The sequence below is a fragment of the Musa acuminata genome, chromosome BXJ2-9 (genome assembly GCF_036884655.1).
Source record: "Musa acuminata AAA Group cultivar baxijiao chromosome BXJ2-9, Cavendish_Baxijiao_AAA, whole genome shotgun sequence".
Lineage (NCBI taxonomy): Eukaryota > Viridiplantae > Streptophyta > Magnoliopsida > Zingiberales > Musaceae > Musa > Musa acuminata.
The window spans coordinates 10883547-10904709 of record NC_088346.1 but is presented as its reverse complement, the minus strand read 5'-3'; the positions used below and the strand labels follow the sequence as shown (position 1 = coordinate 10904709).

Genomic DNA, 21163 nt, shown 5'->3' with positions numbered 1-21163 from the left:
CTCGCAGAGATTTGACCCGGGAAAAAAGGAACGACAAGAACTTATATATTTTAATATTAAAAATGAATTTGACTAAATAAAAATGAGGTCAAATTTTCATACTTACGGAGACGATCCCAAACATGATCCTCTTTGAGGAACACCTTCAGTCAATCCTTCTTGGCCACCCTCTCACTTTTCTTTCTATCTCTCTTCGGAAATAAAAAGAAAGAAAGACTTAATTTCTTGTTTTCTTTGTATATTTGGGTGTTCCTTAATTTCTTACATTTGACGTGTCAGAAAAGAATTCGTTCAAATTAAACATCAGAACGTAAGGTAATAACACCATGTGAGGCATAAGTGGGCTAAGATGAACATGAAATAAAGACCAAAGGCAAACGAGAAAAAGAACAACAAAAACACATGAATGATGTACCAAACTAGTAAATTAACATTTCCCATGACAGTGAGACTGTGAACCCGTGCCTACCCAACCCAAATACATGAAAACAAAGTCAAAAAAGAGATCCAAGTAAGCTTAAGGACTAGTATGATCTATGTATAAATTAGATAAAGATCGAAGGAGGTCTTACCTATTAACATTCCCAACTAAAACCCCCTCGGCATGGCAGAGTGTTAGGTTAGCAAGTTGACAATGTTCCTAAACAAAAACAGTCTCTTATTTGGGGCCTCCTTCCTCACAAGAGAGGATTAATGGGGAATGGCAATTCGATAAACCACTAACCTGGCAAAAAAAAAGGAATTTAAGGCTGCAATTGTTGGCAAATACAGTACTAAATTAGGTGCCAGTTTGACAAAATAAATGAAGAAAACAAAAGTTTCCCATCAATAAAAAGAAAAAGTACTGTGATTCTTTGAGAAAAGTAACTCTGTGACAAGAAAACGATCTATAGCTCATCTAAATTTAAGCTGAACTAAAGATGGTCATGGTCTTGCACATATGCACCCCCAAAATAAAAAAATATTGAAGCACATAGGCAAGTAAATGACATCGACAGGAACCCATCTGAATCTTCCCTTCTAACATTACATTCACTTAAATTGGACTGTTAGTTTTGGCAAGATCCAATGGATCATGATATTGTGCAGGTGGATCACTGTAGCTGACTGCTGATTTGCTACATGCCAAAATTTGCAATGCTCCGTTAGGACCTCGATATCTCAAGCTTCTGACTAGATTCTTGACTGACCAAACAGGATAGACTTGCATCTAGGATAAGGTGCACCAAGTTGCAGTTTGGTCTCTTTTGTTGGCACTGTCACCGCATGTGTTTCTATGAGCAGAACCAATAGTATCATAACCAATTTATTCCTAGCTATAAATATATGGAAAACAAAGCACTAAAAGCGCTTGCAAAAATATACCAACATCATAGACCAAAATCCATTGCAGTCCGATTCAGCACACTGGTCACCATGGAATAGAATTCAGGTTCTTCCCCCTTTATATGGTCTATAGTTGTAGATTCATGTGCATCTACCTGCGCAAACCAGAAAGCTGCTTATTGGTCTGAATGGATGGGAAACATGGGAAGCAAATACATCTTAAAGAAAACAAAATTGAACACTAGCCAAAGGTGGATAAGAATGAAAGTTCTCTAATAGGTTACTTGCTTTACCATAGCAGCAGAGCAGCACATCAAAATTATTAAGTATTGGCCGGTTTACCAGCTAGATCTGTACCAACTTTTGTGCATATAGTAACCCAAAGGATAATCCCATAATCAATGAGAGAGGAGATATATTTTGAACAAAATTAACATAAATAAAGAACCATTTTGGCATGCCTCACCACAAACAATAGATGGAAATGGGGCCATGTTGCTTTACCCAAAAAAAAATGGCCTCTAAATAATGCACTTATACATTCTGCTTTCTTCATGAACATATTTGTGACAAAAAGAGATGGTTGTATATGCCCGGTCATCAACTACTGCAGTCTTAATTAGCAAAGAATAATTACCTTCAATAAGCAAATCTGCATCTAGATTTCTACTTGATATCTTATCAATTTCAGTCCAAGTATCCTGTGGATCTTCATGAAGTTATAGTCCATGCATCTTACTTATATTATTTTCCTTAGCACGAAGCCCTACTTATTCATGTACATTTTTCATTGGTCTGTAACAAATTATCACAGCAGCATCATCAATTTGACCTTTCTTCGAATCTTCAAAACTAATAAAGAATTTATTTTTTCATGTCCTCCAAAGTATAGTTTAGAGCAGATCAAAAGCAACATATCCATCCATTGCCATCAAATTTCTTAACATAGCAATTATCCGTTATAATATATGGAAGCAATTATTCACATAATTGTGATTTAAATTGTACTTGAGCAAAATTGCATAAATTTTTTAATCTAAAAATTGGTGTTTAAGGATTTTCCAAGCTTGTTCAGTGAATCTATTTTTATATTATTGGGATATATCAGGTACCTCCATGTTATTACCATAGCTCCTTATGCACATTAATGAGAATAAAACATCAAAAAGATGCATAAAGCTTCAAGTTCTATTGGATGTGGAGATTGCACCTTAAAGAAAACCACTTGGATTTTACATCTCACATATATCATACAAAAATATTACCTCGTTAAGTTTCAGAAGTATCAAGTTTGAAATTGTAGCTGGTTTTGATTTGTCCCACCTGGAAAATTTACTTATTTACTACATGATCATCAATAAAAATCAAATTTCCAACAGCTTACATGTCAAAAATTGAGATTTGGAGGAGCCTTGTATTAAATTTGCAGTCCAAGATGCAATTTCTATTTACTAGGAAACAGCTGTGCAGTCAAAAATGAAAGCAGAATAGCGAAACATTTGTTTAACTATTGTTATCGAAAGCAACAAAATGTCATGCTATGGCTGAAAATATAGATGCCAAGAACAGTAACATGCAACAAAGATATGTCAGGCTCCATCGAGAATTCTAACTACTGTAGTTTCAGAAAGAGAGAATCCTCATGAAAATCACTAAAATTTTAAAAAATGTTACTTATAGATTTTCTGTGAATTTATTGAAAAATCTACCTCATTTTCCATTTTATGCAAGCACATTCATACAAAAGGTATATACAACATTTAGGAATATTTTCAGCTTAATTTCAAAGACCATTATCTGTATCAACATCAACTAGGGACTATACATATGGGATAGGCAGGACCAATTGGATTTGAATCAATGGGATGAGAATCAGCCAAGAAAATAATTTAGCATTGATCATATTGTACGAACATATTAACGTAGTAAAGAATTTTTAGATAGATATCATACACAACTCAAGATTTATCCACTTGATGAACCTCATTGTAGCCAGAAACTTCTCTAATCATGAAGTCCATGAATTGTTAGAAATATATTTCGGATAAAGAAAAACCATATTTGAAAAAGAGTATTATAAAATTCCAGATTCATTGTGAGATCTAATTCTGTTATCATGGATCTGTTTCCAAAGATAAGGGTTGCACTTTGCCCTCCTCTTTTTTCTCTGGACATCATTCTCTCTTTTTTACTGGCTACGGATGAGAATTGCAACAATGGTGATTGATAACGATCAAAATGGTTCCAGAAATTATTGTGGCAAATATCAAATAATACAATAGCAGTGTCAGCTTCATCTCACAGACAAAGTCATAGGTTTCTTTTTTGCCTTTCTTCCACTTCAGCTCTTATACGCTTTACTTTTCTTCTATTGTATTATTATTTTGAGGGTGTCAAAATTGTTAAACAATCAGCCAACTCTGGTCAATTTTAATGGATTCTGGTCAATTCTGATCAAACTTATTCCTATAAAACCAAAAAATGACCCAATATCATATCAGTCCTAGATAATACCATAAAGGCAGGGAATATCATATTAAAACCAGACAATAATGTGAACTATGCTTTTCAACAAAGCCTTTATGCCTGGCCAAGAACCTGATTCTAAGAGTTATAAAAGTCCAAAATGTAACACTAAAAGTCACATACCTTAAACATTTGATAAATTTCCAACTTAGTAACACAAATACAGCAGTCAGGTGGAGAAAACAAATTGAGAAACTAAATGAGTGGAGTTTACAGATCAAGTTGCTAAATAGTAAATACAGTTTCTTCAAAAAGTCAGTTAAGTTTTTGTTTGACTTCAGTCTACATACAGTAGAAACAGAAGACAACCAAACCAAATTGAATTGGACAAACTATGTCATATAACTTAAGTAACAGGTGTCAATTGCCTTAGGAGGAAGATTTTACCAATGGATCAATGGGATCCTACAACTTTGTATGCACCTGTTATCCTAATACCTAGAAATTACAACTTGATTATGTCATGGTCTCCCGACCTCGAAGTCTTTATCTTTCAGTGGCCACCACTTGCAAATCTCTCTGACCGCTGCTGGACCCAGTAGCCACAACTCCATAATTATTCAACTTCCTTGGTAGGTGGTTGTACAATTTGCTCCAATAGCAGCAATGTGGATAATACACGAATAATGCCAACAAGCTAGATATGCTCCCTCTACCTCCCTCCCTACACAAGGCCTTCCTATGAAATGTCATATATCTAGAGATGCTCCAGACACTCTACATAAGGATGAATCCAACAAATTGAGAAAATGAATCACTCCAAACCAAAATTTTCTATATGTCCCATTCAACCCTTTTCTTTCATGAATTGGTTACCAAAACTGTGCAGTGAGGTGTACTGTCAACAAAAAAAGGTAAAGCCTTTTTTCATCAAGTGGGATTATAATTATGTCCACGGAGATTACATGTCATATATCACATGTGCTAAAAGAACAATGGTCGAGCTTTGTGGTTAAGGAAATACTCAATGGTATTTCAAGCATCACTTCCAGTTGGCTATACTTGGTGATTATAAATTTATAAGTACAAAGTACAAACATTATGTAAAGAACAGCTTAAGTGTGTTTTAGTTCTTCCACTTCTTTCTTAAGCAATAATGAAGACTTGATAAATGCTCCTTAACTATATTACGCCTCCATCCACACAATTTGGTGCTCTTGAGAGAAAAATATATGGACTGCTCCCAACACTTGTGCATTTCAGATAAACTATGTTCCGATGATGCAAGTTGCACACATATTTGAAGGATTAGCTCACAATCCACATTTCCAGAAATGAAAAATTACCTATGTGGGTTGGATCTTGTACTAGGAGAATCTCCAAGAATCAGTTTCAAACTAAAAGACGTTAATATCTACGTCATACACAATATAATTTGTTTGAAATAATTTTAATGATCCAATTGATTGAAGAAATTGTATGAGTAACTCCAGCAACATATCCATCAAAATAACTAAAAAGTTTGATTTCCGCAAAGTTGGCATATATTTTTTACAATGAGTGGTGACAACAGCACAACAAACAGTATCTTTGACTGACATATGAAACAACTTTTGATCTTTAACAAAAATAGTGATAAATTTATCATAAAGTTTCTTAATTAAAGCATTATTCATAACATTGAAAAATCAATTGGTAAAAGAAAAATAACTCATGTAAAATAAATTAATATGACAGATTCTAGCTTACTCAAATATTTGGAGATCAAAGACAAAGCAAAGAAACACAAGTAGAATCTCAAATACTTAGAACTCAAGTAAAAAGATATCAAGCAATCATACATACCTTACAAGCATTAACTCATTAACAGACCGCCACATTTTGCGACCAACATCTTTAGATTGATCTCTTGCACTTCTTCCATGCCACAACTCTTTGACGACATACATTACTTCTTCAACATCAACCTTAAATTTCATTAATAAAAATTGAGGTATGCTAGAAGGACTCAGGATAATTCATAGACTATTTAGAGAAAAGATGGGATATTAAACCTTACATCCTAAGAGAAAGAAGAAAGACTGGAGCTTTCTATAGTTTGCAGCCATGTTTAAACAAAAGAAAACCCAAGTATTTAGGGAACGAGTGATCATTGTAGGCCTTACTCATAAAACCCAAGTATTTAAGGAACGAGTTCATAAAGACTGTCTAGAGAGATGGCCACTCATACTAAATTTAGCAGAGAATAATGAATTGTAAAGAAGGGACGAGTACACAAGGGAATATCACTGTGTCCTTTTTCATCACCATTCCAACGTGATCGACACCTCTTTGTGTCCCCTCTTCCATGTTTTCCTCTCTAATATATTCATATTTAATTCTTTATATACTTCATTGATACGAATCAAAAGTTTCTGGATTGTTCCAAATAGCAAGCAGAGATTGCACCAAATCCTAGATTTTGAATAATCTACCATATATTACCACATTTATGAAAATTGGATTACTAACTACAGAACAGATAAAATATAAAAACATTTCCTCATGGCTATCATACCATAACTTGAGTGGCTGAGCCATAAATTATCTCCTCATGCTCAAGAAGGCGGTTATGAAGAATCCGATAATGATCTATATCCATATTAACCACTGGTTCAGTTTGAACATACAATCCTGAGAGCTGAGTCACAACATACGACGCCATCACTTGCCCAAAAATTGCAGGAATTGTACCCAGAACAGGAATGATACGGACCCTGAAACCTGGAACTATCTGGCATCAAAGTTCAATTGAAGTTAGAGAATCAAGAGTGTAAACTTTGCCTACAACAATAAACTGCAGCTACCGTAACTGCCTAGGAGAAATATTCAAATCATTATAACTGATAAAAGTGAGCATCTATTGTTGGCTATGAGCTGAATAGTGTGATATTATACATTATCACATCTTCCAACTTCTAAGTTCCAAATAAATGATTTCCTTTGTAGTTCTTGGTAAACATAACAACATGTATCATGCACTATCAGAATCAAATATACAATCAAAAAAAGAAATAAAGACATATATGAATTTCCTAACCTGATAATCTGATGGGTTTTCTTCTTCTCCACTTACACTTTTAAAAGGAAGCAGCTTCACTTTTGGCTTCTCCAAAGAAAATACTACAGGTATTCCACCCTCTATCCCATGGTCTTTTCTCAAACGGTATCTCACCTTTAAACAACAATGGATAAAATTATTTCAGAATGGTCAAATCCTGGCAGGATTTTCTGCCTGTCTCAAGAAATATAGAAAAAAGAATGGGGAGAACTGGTTAACTACAAAAGTATGATAAAAACCAAGGTTTGCCGTACCGGACTGTACCGCCCGGTACGGGCGGTACATACCGGTCCGACGGGCCAGCGGTACGCGGACCGCTCCGTACCGTACCGACACTGTAGCAGTATACAGTAACACTGTAGCAGTGTACAGTGCTCGGTACACGTGAGTGTACCGCTCGGTACACCTGGGTGTACCGAGCGGTATACCGTACCGTACCGGTATCGAGCCCGGGTCGAAACGCCGGTACGGTACGGTACGGCGAACCTTGATAAAAACTTCTATTGTCAAACTAGTTGTGGATAATATAAGCTGTCTATCATAAACAAAATATAAAATATGGTCAAAACAAGGAATAAGTACTTAAGATCTCTTAGGTTAATGCGTCAAAATCATTATCCTAGTAGCAAACATTAGTGGAGATAGTTAAAATTTGCATTTCACAAAAACAAACATTGGTTAGAATATTCCAATATACTTGTTGATGCCGTCCTAATGCTAGAAACATCGCAGTTCATCTAAAATAGATTCCCTTGTTACAAGCAATGTTACCAGAATGGAACCAAGCTAGTTTAGACATACATCAATGTGAAAAGCACTTAATTGATGCATGTCATATAAAGCACAAATCATATATATTGTTCCATACCAGGAAATGGTCTCAAACACAAGGAAAAGAATAACTTCCATTACTTCATAGTTTCTGAAAAAAGAGGAAAAACATAGATCAGCACTAGGGGTCAACTGTGACTGCCCCCTCCCTCCCTCCCTCCCTCGCTCCTTCATTCCCTTCCCTCATCTAGTTTCTCTCCAAGCTTCCCAAATCTCTTCCAAATTCAAGATTTAGTTGAAGGAGAAACTCATCTTAAGGAGAACGTTGGAATTGAAGTTCTGAATCTTCTGATAGAATCTTTCCTCAAAATTAGGAAAATCTGAACCTCACATTTAGCTCAATAATCCCAACCCACCCACCATAGAATCATGCCGATAGTTTAGGTGAAAAGGAAGAGGTACATGATATTATTATAACTTATTTGTGTATTACAATATATGATTGTGCTCTTTACTTCCCCTACCTATATTTCTTTTTTGTTACATGCTTCAATTTAATATATGTTGTTTTGAGCAAGGTTTGAAATTTTGTACCGTACCGGTGTATTGAGCTTTGCTCGGTACAGTACGTTGTACCGAGCAGTACAACTACATATATATATATATAGAAAAACGGCGTATGCAGCCTCGACGATGTCGCCTCCTCCTCTTCTCCTCGTCACGTCATTTGCGGCATTCGGAGAAGAAGACATCGAAGGCCGTAGAGGTCTCCGGCCTTCAGCGAAGAGCGCAGCGAAGAAGAAGGTCGTAGAGTTGTAGACGAGGCGATGAAGACCGCCTCTTCCGCTGCTCTAGCCGCCGCCTCCACTGATCCCTATGCCTCCAGATCCTCCTCTTTACTACTCTCCTCGTCGTTACCTCCTGGATCGGGATCATCAAGGGAGGACGGCGCCGGGTCGGGATCAAGAACAGGCGTGGAAACAAGTTCGCGCCGAGGTTCTCCCGATTCTCCCTCTTCTTTAAACGCCCTCTCCTTCTTCTTCCTTCTTCGATGCTTCTCCCTCAACCTCACCGCAGCTAAGCCGCTCTATCGAGTGGACCGCCCAGTACAAGCAGTACGATTCGAAATCGCAAACCTTGATTTTGAGACTTCAACCACTTGAATTATATGAATCATCCGTATTAATCTCTAATAAGGCAGGAAACACCTTCAAATTTGAGGTTTTCTAGGGTTTCAGACATGCCACAGCATGTGTCAGCATACTATCTCAGTTCTTTTACTAGAGATATGCCAGTCTGGTCGAGGACCAACATAAGTCTGATATAAAACTAAAATAAAATAAATGTACAATGAGATAAATGTCAACATGTATTAGATAAATATATAAGAATAAATTAATAATTTTCAAGTTATATAACATCAACAGTAGTAAAATAAAAAAGTTGTACCAAAATAAAAATATTATCAAAATATAAATAAACTACAATATAATATAACAAGAAAAAGAGTACAATGTAATTGTAAAAAGAATATTATGAAAAAAGGGAAAGGAGTAAAAGTTCATCAACCAAGGAGAGCCCCACTAACATGATCTTCCAAAATACGGATCTCTTTTAGTGCAGTTTGACTTATACCATTGTGTATTAAAACTAAGCATACATTGCTAACAAGCAGGACCATTCTGTGAATCATATTAGAGACCAATAAATATAACATGATACAAAACATACAAAATCCAAAAAAATAATAAAAATTATATTAAAATATAACATAATAATATATATTATATATTGATTTTTATATACTTAACAATATAAACTCATAATATATAAACCAAACATGATGAAAGGATTCAAATACCAGCCCTTGTGTTTATGAATGTTGCCAGATTTGGTCACTCCCATTCCAAGTCCAGCTGAATCTGAGTCCAATCCCAAGCACAACCAAATGCTACCTAAAGTATTCCGAGGTGGGAAATTATTCGGATTTAAAATCTCGTTCACCAGCCAAACACTAGGATGTGAATAATGTGAAATTTTGGAAAAAATATCTGAGTACTGCCTAACAAAGGTTCATGAAACACAAAGAACTCCAAAAAACAACTCAACAAGATACAATGTGCTTCGCCATCCAACTTGCATTTATAATTTTATATAACGCCAGTTGAACTGGTAGACAAAGAAAAGAGAAAAAAATTCAACAGAGAAAATTAAAGAGAACACAGAAGACTATTACCGCTCGAGACAGTGGGTCATTGGTTGACTGCCTTAAATCTGCAACACGAATTCGTGTTGGATCAGCTCTAGCACCGGCACCCATTGCAGAAAGAACCTTCAGACCTCTACGTACACAAGCAGCAAGAAGAGCAACCTGTTAGATAAAAGTAATCAGCCCAGAGGAAAAAAGAATTTCCAATTTATAACCTTATATTACAGTGACTGTCACCCAAGTAGTATGCCCATTAGATCAATACTTTGTGACTGAAATTTTATCATCATCTTCCAAATTCAATAGCAGTTTCTCATTTTAATTGTTTTCTAAAGACTATTGTATGTGGATAATGAATCTAATCAGGAACTAATCAGTTCAGCTCTGTAGATCTGAAAACTGAATATGTAATAGTAGCATCTCAAACTAGCATTTCAATTTTTTCCCTTAACCAAGATAGAATCATATGTCAAGTTCCAACAACGAGAGAATTTTGACATTTGATTTTATGGAGCAATATAATATAATCAGATAAGGTGAACCAAATGAAGTGCATATATGAAAATTTATGATCAACTTATTAGAAACAAAATACTAAAGACGAACCCAAAATGAAGCCCGTAATAAAAGGTGACTCAAGGAGCTAAAAGAATTAACATGTAATCTGCTAACTTAATTGTTTGCAAAGAAACCAAAAAATACAAAGTTACAACATTTCATAGACTATGACTTGAAATACCAACTCATATGCCAACAATATAGACATGAATGAGCTCAACATATTTTTGACCATCTTTGAAGTACAATCATTAATTCAAAAATTAATATGACTATGTATACTTTGGTAATTGCAACTGACTAGAGAAAATATTAGCATGTGGGCACAGCAGTACCAGAGAATGCCATTATCAAGTATTTTATTCTCTCTTCTCATTCATGACCTCTTAATAAGGAGAGATATACTTCTCAGATGTTAATAGCAATGTAGTTGACTTGTGCACATTCATAACAAACTTAAGTTACAGCATTAGGTGAAAAACATCTTCAGGTGTATATACAGATTCCAGAACGGCTCTGATGTACAAGAACCAATCTAGATTAACTGCAGACTTAAGGCATGGAAGTTAACCAAGCATAGAATCCATGGTTGCTTAATCTCTTCCCTTGTCAAGTATTCTCCATCGTTTGATCTTGAAAATAAAATGAACAAGTGGCAACTTTTCCAAAAACTTCCCAAGTTCATTTCAGAAGTATCTGCATGAACCATAGAGTGGTGGCATTGGTAGAGAATCCAGTGCCTTCCTTGATTATTTTCCCTATCAAACTTTCAGAACTCCTCTCTTGGTGCATGGACAACAAAGAACAATGTGTTAGGCTGTTAGCAAAGGATCGTCTTCCTTTCTCCTCCCATTCTAAAACCAAATTTTTCTATAAGCCACTTTTGTTATGTAAGACTTATTCAAATATCACCTTGACAGACTTCAGAAGAAAAGATGTGTGTTGGCAAACAGCCCTGATAAAGTAAAGTCTATGTATCCCACCTTAAGTTTCAATTTAGTTACCATTTTAGAACTTGCAGATAATTTACTCTCTCTCTAGGATGATCATTAGCTAGGAATATATTGCAAATTATCTAGTTTCACTACCAAAGAATATGAAACTGATGCACTAAACCAACTTTTGCACATTGGAAATGTATAAATAACATGAAGAATGTAACCATGCTTCAAATTTATGTGAAAATGAGCTTCCAAAAGGCAATTTGCATGTTAAACCAAAAAACAATCATAAAATTAATTCAAAAATTATAGAAACCACTCATAGCACACAAAGAAAAAATATAACATCAAAAACAAAAATACCAGAAAAAGTTCACAAAATCAAACGATAACAAGAGATGCAAGACAAAATGGCATTATTCAAGCATCATGAGCCGTAATATAAGATGACTGTAGATAAGTATATCTATACACCCTTCATGCCAGTAAAATAAAAACTCCACAAGGAAATATAAAATCTGTTCTTAGATAAATTTATCGCACATGGCATGTCGAAACAAAAATTATGTGCAAATAAATGATCAAACCAAAGAAAAATTGAAAAGCATTGTCTGCATGTTTAAGTGTATTACCTACAGAAGAAACAAAGCATCCATAGTACATACTGTGGAGGTTTTCTTAAAGAAGCCCATCAATGGATGATGATAGCATACATCATCTGATAACGCATATATTATGAGAAAAGTGGGACCAAAATGCAATTATAGAATCCATGTATTGGCCCAAAAATTGCCACTTCTTACAAAAGATTACCTTGGTGTCAATATTGTCAATGCAATCAAGAACAAAATCAGGGTGGCCAGAGAGAATTTCCTCCTCAGATGATGGATCATATAGCTGAACTCTTGCTTCCACAATGCACTCTGGAAATATTGCTGCAAAATGCTTTTGCAAGCAAATGGCTTTTGGGGTTCCAACATCATCTCTATTGGCCACAGCATGGCGATTTAATGATGACAGTGATACCTTTTGACATGAAGACGAGATTTCTTTTATTTTCCAGATACACAGAGAAAGGTCATCTTATCTAGATTGAAAGAAACAAAACATTCAAGTAATCGTTGCTATGCTATAAAAGTAAGGCAGTTACATCATCAGTATCAAAGTGGAAGTAAATTGGTTTAAGAGACAATTACAAAAGGGAGAGAATCAGCCTTGGCAAAGTGGTAACTTTTCCTCCATGCAACCTTGGTTTTCATAGATCTGATTTGACAAAACAATCTCTTGATATGTCAATCGGAAGAATGCTTCTATCATTTTCTTCTAAACCATTATCATTTTCCTTTATGTTTCCCCTTATTTGCTTGTAAGAAATATTAAATAGATACATGAAGAACAAGAGACGTCAGCAACTACCCTATTATTCAGAATCCCACAAAACCAAATCAATAATTCATGCAAAAGGAGAGGCCGAAACTAAAAATACAAGGAAATAGTTTAGAATGAAAAAGTACATGAGAACAATTTTTAAATACTGGTTGCACTGCACCAGCCTAACTGGGTTTTTTACAGCCCAGTCAAGAACCAGAAGCAGTAACCAACAGCTGCTTACTGAAAACTCATATGGAGATTGGACAATTTAAGTTGTGTCGCTTAGACCATCCTAAAAGGGACCAGACCAGTTAGAAGGCATTCAATTTAGAGATTTAGGACCGAGGACCGTCATACCGTGCCGACAGATGGTATCAGTCCATGGGTGGCCCGGTACATACCGGTACCATATATATTGGTACGCCAGTGCATAACAGTCTTCTGAAAAAAGGCTGGAAAATGGTCGAAAATTCACAAAAAAAATCTTTTTAAAAGTTTTTTATCCTAATTCACTGGTAATTTTATTGTATTTAATTAAGAATCGAGTGTATATGAGGCTTAAGTAAATGCATAAGGCTATGATTAATCCTACATACCCCCAACTTGGACCTAAATGGAAGACAATAGACCTAACCAGGACTAGCACAAGAAAATGATGTTAATCATGTTTAATCCTTGTAAATATGCATTAATAGTTTAATACACTTCTAATTATATGAAATGATATATGAAACATGGAAAGAAGTTAAATAACTTCAAATTGGAGAGAACTTTCACTAGATCCCAAGTTCAAATCCCACTTTATCCAAATCAATAGCTTGATTATCACTAATCGCCAATTAAAAACTCTCACAAACAAGAGTGTGAGATAGTGCAAGTGAGGGAGTCAATGAGAGTGAGAGTGAATGAAAAAGGGAGAAGGGAGAGGATAAACCTCCAAAAGAGGCCCCCAATGGTCAATTTGATCATTGGGGTCAAACTTGACCCGATTTGAGTCGGCATCAATCAAATTCCAACCAGTTCCGACGTGTATCACAGCATGAGTTTTGACCATATCGGCCATATCAACTGATATATCACTTGTACCAGCTTGTCCTACGTACCGTCCAAAACAAGTTGGTCCGTGTACCAATCATCTGGGGAGACCAATACATATCACCCGTTTCGTACCGTTTCGTGTGGTAGATCAAACATTGCTTAGGACATGAAAAGATCAAGCTAAATAATAGTATCCTTTCATGTGAGGCTTTGAGCAACATTGAGGCCCCATCTCCATCCAACCTTAAGCAAAGAACGGAAAGGTTTCTAACTTGTAAATCTCATATCCTGTCGTTTTTCTTTTCTACTATTATTCTAGTGGTATCAGGATTATGGACCAAGATTTTAAAAGTTATTTGTATAATTTGACAACGTATAGGACAAATATACCAATTTGTATTGTTGCTCAGTGTCAGTGAAAAATAATAACAATAAAGTGTATACCAACCGATATCGAGCTATATAATCCAGGTTGTCAGATTGCTGTTCTAATGGTATGTCAGGCAGAATATGGATCCATATTGCCTAATCTCATTGAAAAATAATAATATAATGAATATCGACCTATACTAAGTGATTCATATCGGCCCTTGGTCGGACTATTAAATACTGAATGGTATATATAAAATTAACAGGTGTTTGAAACCATGGTACAGGCAATAAACCACTTGGTATCTTATTATACTGCTTTAATGGGTCACCAAATCCAGTATTCCACTCCGTACATACAAATCTCACCGGCATTTGAGACCACGGAATAGGCAATATGCCACTTGGTGTCTTGGTGTCATACAAGTTTGATATGTAACCAAAATTGGTATTAGAATGGTTTTTGAAACCTCAGATATACTGACGAATAGTTAGCAGTTCAACCAAGGATCGATACCAAACAATGTAGGCTGGTACCTATTGGTGTTTAACTTTTTTTTTTTTTTCTGATGACACCGGATGGTAACAAATTCGTATACTGACTGACATAATGGTACCATGCCAGTCCAACCGATCACAGAAACCATACCAAACAAAAATTTAAATCCTTATTTGAAACCTTGCTTGAACTTTCAGATAACTTACGGTACCTGATCAAAATCCACAAGTAGGAGCCTACCAACACCAGATCTTAAAAGCATACCAGCAGCATGACTACCAACTCCACCAAGGCCAATAACCACAACATATGACTGCGATACTTTTTGTTGGAATTCAATGCCAAAGAATTGGATATTCCTGAAAATTGAGAAACGAAATAATGAAACTGGCCTCATTAAATTTTACAAAAGTAATCAATTAATGGAATAAAATGGACTGTTCAAGATGAAGAGAAAGGATGTCAATATAAACAAAACGTAATTTAGTCATGTATCCTAAAAAATTATTGAAAAAGATGCTGATCTTATTCCTAATTTATTCATCACGGTTAAGTGATGAGGTCAGGTAGCGTACCAACACGTGGTATGCACATGCCATGGTACCAAGAGGGGCAGGAGGAGGAGCACCAGGTGGTTGGTCTGGCGGCAGCATTCACAGCAGTCAAGCAAGCTAGCGACTGGCAGAAGCCACTATGATGGAGATGACGCAAAAGATATCAAGAGAGAAGGCGGGGGGGATAAACCCTAAATAAGAAAAAATAAAGAGCCCGGATCAAACCAGGTTGTCTGAAAAGGACTGGTCCACATGCCAGTTCAGCGTCAGACCAGTAAATATGGCCCGGTAAGGACAAATCTTGGCGGTTTTGAGAATGTTGGTTCGATTATTCAATATCTTAAAAGGCTATGAGACTTCAAGTGGCACTTGCAAGGTAAACAGAGAAATGAGAAAAGCTGGAAAAAACATTCTATAAAAAAAGAGAACATCAGCATACAGACAATTCTACTCTTTTTGTCACCACTTAAAACCATCCAAGCAGTGAATAAATGTTGTAATCTTTAAGGGTTTGAAAAGAGTGTAGATATTCATATTATAGAAATTTTAAGTGGAACACTAAAATACACAGATGATGGACAGGAAGAAAATTATCTAATATTTTCAAATAAAAAACTATTTGAAGAGAGGTGTGCTTATTTATATGACGCTGGAGAAAGATAAGCAGAAAATGCTATCCGCTAGTATTAAACTTTCAGTGCCAGCAGCAAACATGTGATAAGATCAATGATTTTAAAAACGCTAGGCGCCAAAGTGCAAAAACGCCTGAGGCGCTAAGCGCTCGCCTAGGCACTCGCCCGAGCGAAGCGAGGAGATAAAATATAAAAATATATAAATATAATTAATAAATATAATTATTTAAATAAAAATATAATATTAAATTAAGAAAATCTTGTAAAATTACAATATCACATTAACAAAAAAATCTAAAAATTCAAAACAATAACAATAATTTCAAATAAATAAAAATTAACAGTATTAAAATTAAAATAATATATTATTAATCTAATAAATAAAAATATTGTTACTAGTATACAGTTAGTAGTATACTGTTAATATACTATTAACCAAGGTTTGCAATACCGTACCGTACCAGTATTTCGTCCTGGGCTCGGTACCGGTACGGTACGGTGTACCGAGCATTGTAGCACTGCTACAGTGCGGACCAGTACCGGGCGGTCCGCATACCGCTAGCCTGTCGAACCGGTACATACCGCCCATACCGGGCGGTACGATTCGGTATGGCAGACACTGCTATTAACAGTATACGAAGTGAGAAAAGTGAGTAAGAGGAAGATCGAGGTTGCTAACTGAGAGCAGCGATAGCGACAGCGGTAGTAGTGAGCAGCATGAGTGTGAGCGACGAGCGACAACAGTGGCAACGGTGAGCGACGACAGTGGTAGCGACAACTGTAGCAGCGAGCAGCGGGAGTGGGAGCAGCGAGCGACGACAATGGCAGCGGCAGGGGTAGCAGCGAGTAGCAACAGCAGGAGCGGCGAGCGACAACAGTAGCAGCGACAGCGGTAGCAGCAAGCAGTAGCAGCAGGAGCAGGAACGAGAGCGGCGAGCGACGATATTGGCAGCGGCAATGGTAGTGATAACAGTGAGCAACGGCAGCGGCAACAGGAGCAGCGAGCGGCGATAGTGGCAGCGGGAGCGAGAGTGGGAGCGGGAGCAACGAGCGACGACAGTGGCAGCGGTAGCGAGAGCGAGAGCAACGAGCAGGGTTAGGGTTGAGAAGTCGCGAGCAAAAGGCTGATATTGATTGTTTAGTTAGTTCAATTGAACCAACTAAAGCACCGGAGACCGAACCAGACCTAAAACGATGGTTCGGTTGCCTGGTTTAACCCGGGAGCTCGCCCGAAACGCCCGGCGCCTGGGCTCGGGCGAGCGCCCGGGTGGCGCCTCTTTGAAGCGCGCCGCCTAGAAATGAAGCGAGGCGCTCAAGCCTCACCTCACCTCGCCCGAGCGCCCGAGTGCCTATTAAAATCACTCATAAGATTCTAGTAATATTCTTGCATTTTAGCCTTATGAAGGAATGATCACCTTGTAAATAATCAATAATCAGTTATGCAACAAACTCAAGAATAACAGACTCCAGACTGAAAATGATAAAATGGCAAGCAACACAACATTTATGTACAATAGGCACTCTATAGTATCCAATACTTGCTGGATCCTAAATGATGAAAATATTTCTACTGGGTGGCATACCAAGTATTTCATGTATATAAACCACACTGGACTGCTGAAATTTTCAAAGAACTTAGATATATTTAACATAAGAAAGCATGACCCACTAATCAGTTTATTTCCGAACCAACATTTTTAATACAAGTTGTTCATTCTCTACCAATTGTTTAGAACAACTAGAATTAACATATATGTTAGGAAATACAGCTCAGTGATTTAAAAAGCGCTAGGCGCCAAAAGGCGCCAAGGTCCACAAACGCCCGAGCGAAGCGAGGCGCTAAATTATAAAAATATATAATATAATTATAAAAATATATAATATAATTATTTAAAATTATCTAAATTATAAAAATATATAATATAATTATAATAATAATTTCAAATAAATAAAAATTAACATTAAAATCAAAATAATATATTATTAATCTATTAACAGAAAATTAATCATTTCAAAATTCAAATAAACTTAATATTAAGAGTATACTGAGCCTGATGGAGAAACGAGGAAGCAACGGCGAGCGGCGGCAGCGACAGCAGCAGCGGCGGCAGCGACAGCAGCAGCAGCGGCGAGCGGCGGCAGCGGCAGCGGGAAAGGGAAAGGGAGCGGAAGGCGCGAGCAGCGGGAAGGCTCACGGGAGGGCTCGCAGGAGGCGAGAGGGCTCGCGGGAGGCGCGAGCAGCGAGAGGGCTCGAGGGAGGCGCGAGCAGCGGGAGGGCTCGCGGGAGGCGCGAGCAGCGGGAGGGCTCGAGGGAGGCGTGAGCAGCGGGAAGGCTCGCGGGAGGGCTCGCAGGAGACGCGAGCAGTGAGAGGGCTCGCGGGAGGCGCGAGCAGCGGGAGGGCTCGCAGGAGGCGCGAGCAGCGAGAGGGCTCGCGGGAGGCGCGAGCAGCGACAGCGGCGAGCAGCGGCAGCGGGAGCAGCGGCAGTGAGCGACAAGATCGCGATCGGGATCGGGATCGGGATCGAGAGCGGCAGCGGCAGCAGGTTAGTGTTGGGTTAGGGTTAGGGTTGGGGTTATATCGGTTTAGTTGGTTCGATTGAACCAACTAACAACCGAACCAGGACCAAACCAGACCTAAAATTCTGGTTCGGTCGCCTTGGTTTACCCAGGCGCTCGCCCGAAGCGCCCAGCGCCTGGGCTCGGGCGAGCGCCCAGGCGGCGCCTGTTTGAAGCGCGTCGCCTGGGACATTAGCGAGGCGCTCGGGCCTCGCCTCGCCTCGCCCGAGCGCCTAGGCGAGCGCCCGAGCGCCTTTTGCAATCACTGATACAGCTACTCATACATCTGGTAGTATATGGGTAAGTGCAACTCTATTGCAGCAACAAATATAAATCCTATTACTTTAGCTTTGAAATAAGAAAATGTACTCAAGTCCCACCTTGTGAGTTGCTCACATACCACCTCATCTTCTAAATCAAAACCCAATAAACCATTATGAATATCCTGGCAACCAGTTCTGCCTTCTCCAGCTGGATTTTCTTTCCCTATACAACGTTACGCAAAAAAAATATGGGTTACCAGACAATTCAAATTGCACATATGATCGAGTGTCTACGATAATTAAAACAACATACAATAGGGAACACAAATGAGAAATGGCTTCTCTGTAAAAAAATCCATAAGAACCATACTGTTTAAGCAGTCCTATTAAACTACACAGAATAAAGAATGATTGAAGACTACTGAAAAAATACACAAACTAATATAGATTGAATAGTCGGGTGTTAGTTGTTGGAAATTTCTTGAAGAACTAATTTTAGGTTCTCTCTTTCCGAATACTAACTCAACCAGCACATGCATACTGTTAAATCTTGTACTCAGTCAGTGTCAAAGTCTGCTGAAGGGGGTTTGCATCAGGTTGGCAACAAACACACTACGTTATTATCAAATCTCATGTGAACATGGATCTCTACCAAAACTAGGAGTGTTTTTGGTTCAGTTTGGCACAGTTAGAGCCATATATCTCGTACCAGCATCCTTGAGTTTCAGTGTTAACACGAATAAACTATGGCAAATTTGAGTCTGATCAACACTAATGCTGAGTAATAAATATAAGAGCAAACAACTAAAGAGAGGGGAATGAAGTTGGGATATTTTGCGGTCCATTTTAACCAAGCAAATAGAAAAGGGCAAGAATTTGGGTGGACATGCATGCTTCATATTATCAATAAGGCTAGTCAACTCCCACAATGTTGCTTGACAAAAGGAGACAAAAGGCTTTATGGCCAGAGGAACATCAAGAAACTATGGTTTCTTGGAGCATTAAAGCTAGCAGTATTGATCAAGGAAGAAGTTAAACTAAGAACTGGCAGAAATGATTGCTTGATCATCTTGATAACCTGGAGAAGAAGCTTATAAATTCCCTTTGGGCAATTTGGCATGGAAGGAATAGCCATATGAGTGGGGTAAAAACAAAGACATAGCTTAGAAATCGTCAAAACCATTAAAATCTTCCTGGAGGACTTGAAAGCTTTTGCTACTCAAAAAGATGAATTCAATTTGACAAGCAGCATAGCTGATGAACAATAACAACCAAGCATGCGCCCTGTTTAGGTGAAAGCACACGTGCAAAAAAAAAAGTGAACTATTATAATCATGAATAATAAAGAAGGTAGGAAGCAATAAAGAGGAAGAAGCAATAACGAAAAAAAGAAAAGGTAGCTCTAGTAGCAGCAACAAGACAAACAATAAGAAAAATGAAACAAAGTATAGTCAAAGTCAATAGCAAACTAAGCAGTAAGATATGGATTGGTCAGTGTATAAGGATCAATAAGGGGTTCCGCCTATAAATATCCATTGGCACAGTCTTGAGGCCCGGTATTGAATCTTGCCAAACACGTTGTCGAACATCCCATACGACAGTTTTTAATTATGAGATGTGCTACTTAGATGATCCACCATATATGGTAAAACATTTGAATAATTTCAATGATGATATGAATCCAAATAGCAAACGAGCATATGAATCCGTAAACCACAAACCGAAAGAAACGCACCGTTCATGCCATTATGCATCAAAAAGTCAGTGGAGTGTCTTTCGATTTGCTGCTTCCCAACCTTTCTATAATACACAAGCACCAAATCATTAGGGAAAAAACTGAGGTGGGCAGTGAGGTGAAAAGACGATATCGTAACGCGTTTCACATGGACAGAGGACACGATCAAATTGGTGCAAATCGAGATCAATCGAAGAAAGAAAAGCCCAAGAAACCTGGAAAGGATCTTGAGGAGAGCGGCAGTCGAGAGGGAACCGAAGATAGCGCCCGCCCCGATCAAGAGCCACTGCTTCGATCTCCCCGCCATATCCCCCCACTCCGTCGTCGGACGCGGTCGGGGTTTCGGGCGCCAGAGAAACCCTAGGAAAGGATTAGGGGTCAGATGTCGGGCCCGCGGCTTCTTTCAAGTGCTGAAGTGGACTGCCTCTGCCACGTCAATAGTGGATCCCAAACGTGTATGGCCAACTGGTCTCTAATTATTATTATTATTTAGAACAAAATTAAAGAGGAAAGTGTTATTATTATACAAAATTTTCTATGTTGGACTCATGCATGAGGTTATCAAACATTTCGTTATGGCCCAGCCCATGTACTCCACTAATATATATATATATATATAGTTTCATGTAGCAAGAGTTGAATTATATTAGGTAACGGTGAGGGGTCGATAAACTAAAAAAAGAGCGAGGTTAGTTAAGGATCTAAAGGGTCCATGAACACCTCCATGATTAATTGTATAATCAAAGCTTCTTAAATTTTTTTTAGAGGGATATG

At 37.7% G+C, this 21163-nt stretch overlaps 1 protein-coding gene across 4 annotated transcripts; it reads right to left on the bottom strand.

Annotated features, from left to right (window-relative positions):
• Positions 1–829: 829 nt before the first annotated feature.
• Positions 830–20764, bottom strand: LOC103998035 (tRNA threonylcarbamoyladenosine dehydratase 2). 4 transcript variants are annotated; one of them, XM_065125663.1, is made up of 12 exons: positions 20605–20764; positions 20390–20454; positions 18772–18877; positions 14860–15007; positions 12185–12397; positions 9900–10034; positions 6872–7006; positions 6350–6565; positions 5638–5759; positions 2592–2649; positions 1366–1481; positions 830–1274 (listed from the first exon to the last, which is right to left on the bottom strand). In XM_065125663.1, the coding sequence occupies exons 1-11, from the start codon at positions 20694–20696 to the stop codon at positions 1371–1373; spliced, it is 1401 nt and encodes a 466-aa protein (XP_064981735.1). In that variant the 5' UTR covers positions 20697–20764; the 3' UTR covers positions 830–1274; positions 1366–1370. The 4 variants fall into 4 exon arrangements, 2 of the variants coding, with proteins under 2 accessions (XP_064981735.1, XP_064981736.1); XM_065125664.1 differs by having other exon boundaries at positions 1370–1481; XR_010491271.1 differs by lacking the exon at positions 2592–2649.
• Between the last annotated feature and the right edge of the window lie 399 nt (positions 20765–21163).

Bases quoted from the DNA above. Each gene is read 5' to 3' on its own strand.
- LOC103998035 (XM_065125663.1), bottom strand. From the start codon at position 20,696: ATGGCGGGGAGATCGAAGCAGTGGCTCTTGATCGGGGCGGGCGCTATC. The intron at 18,878-20,389 runs GTGCGTTTCTTT...AACGTTGTATAG, and splicing joins GATGCATAATGGCATGAACG to GGAAAGAAAATCCAGCTGGA. The intron at 15,008-18,771 runs GTGGGACTTGAG...CTCAATTTTCAG, and splicing joins GTATGTGAGCAACTCACAAG to GAATATCCAATTCTTTGGCA.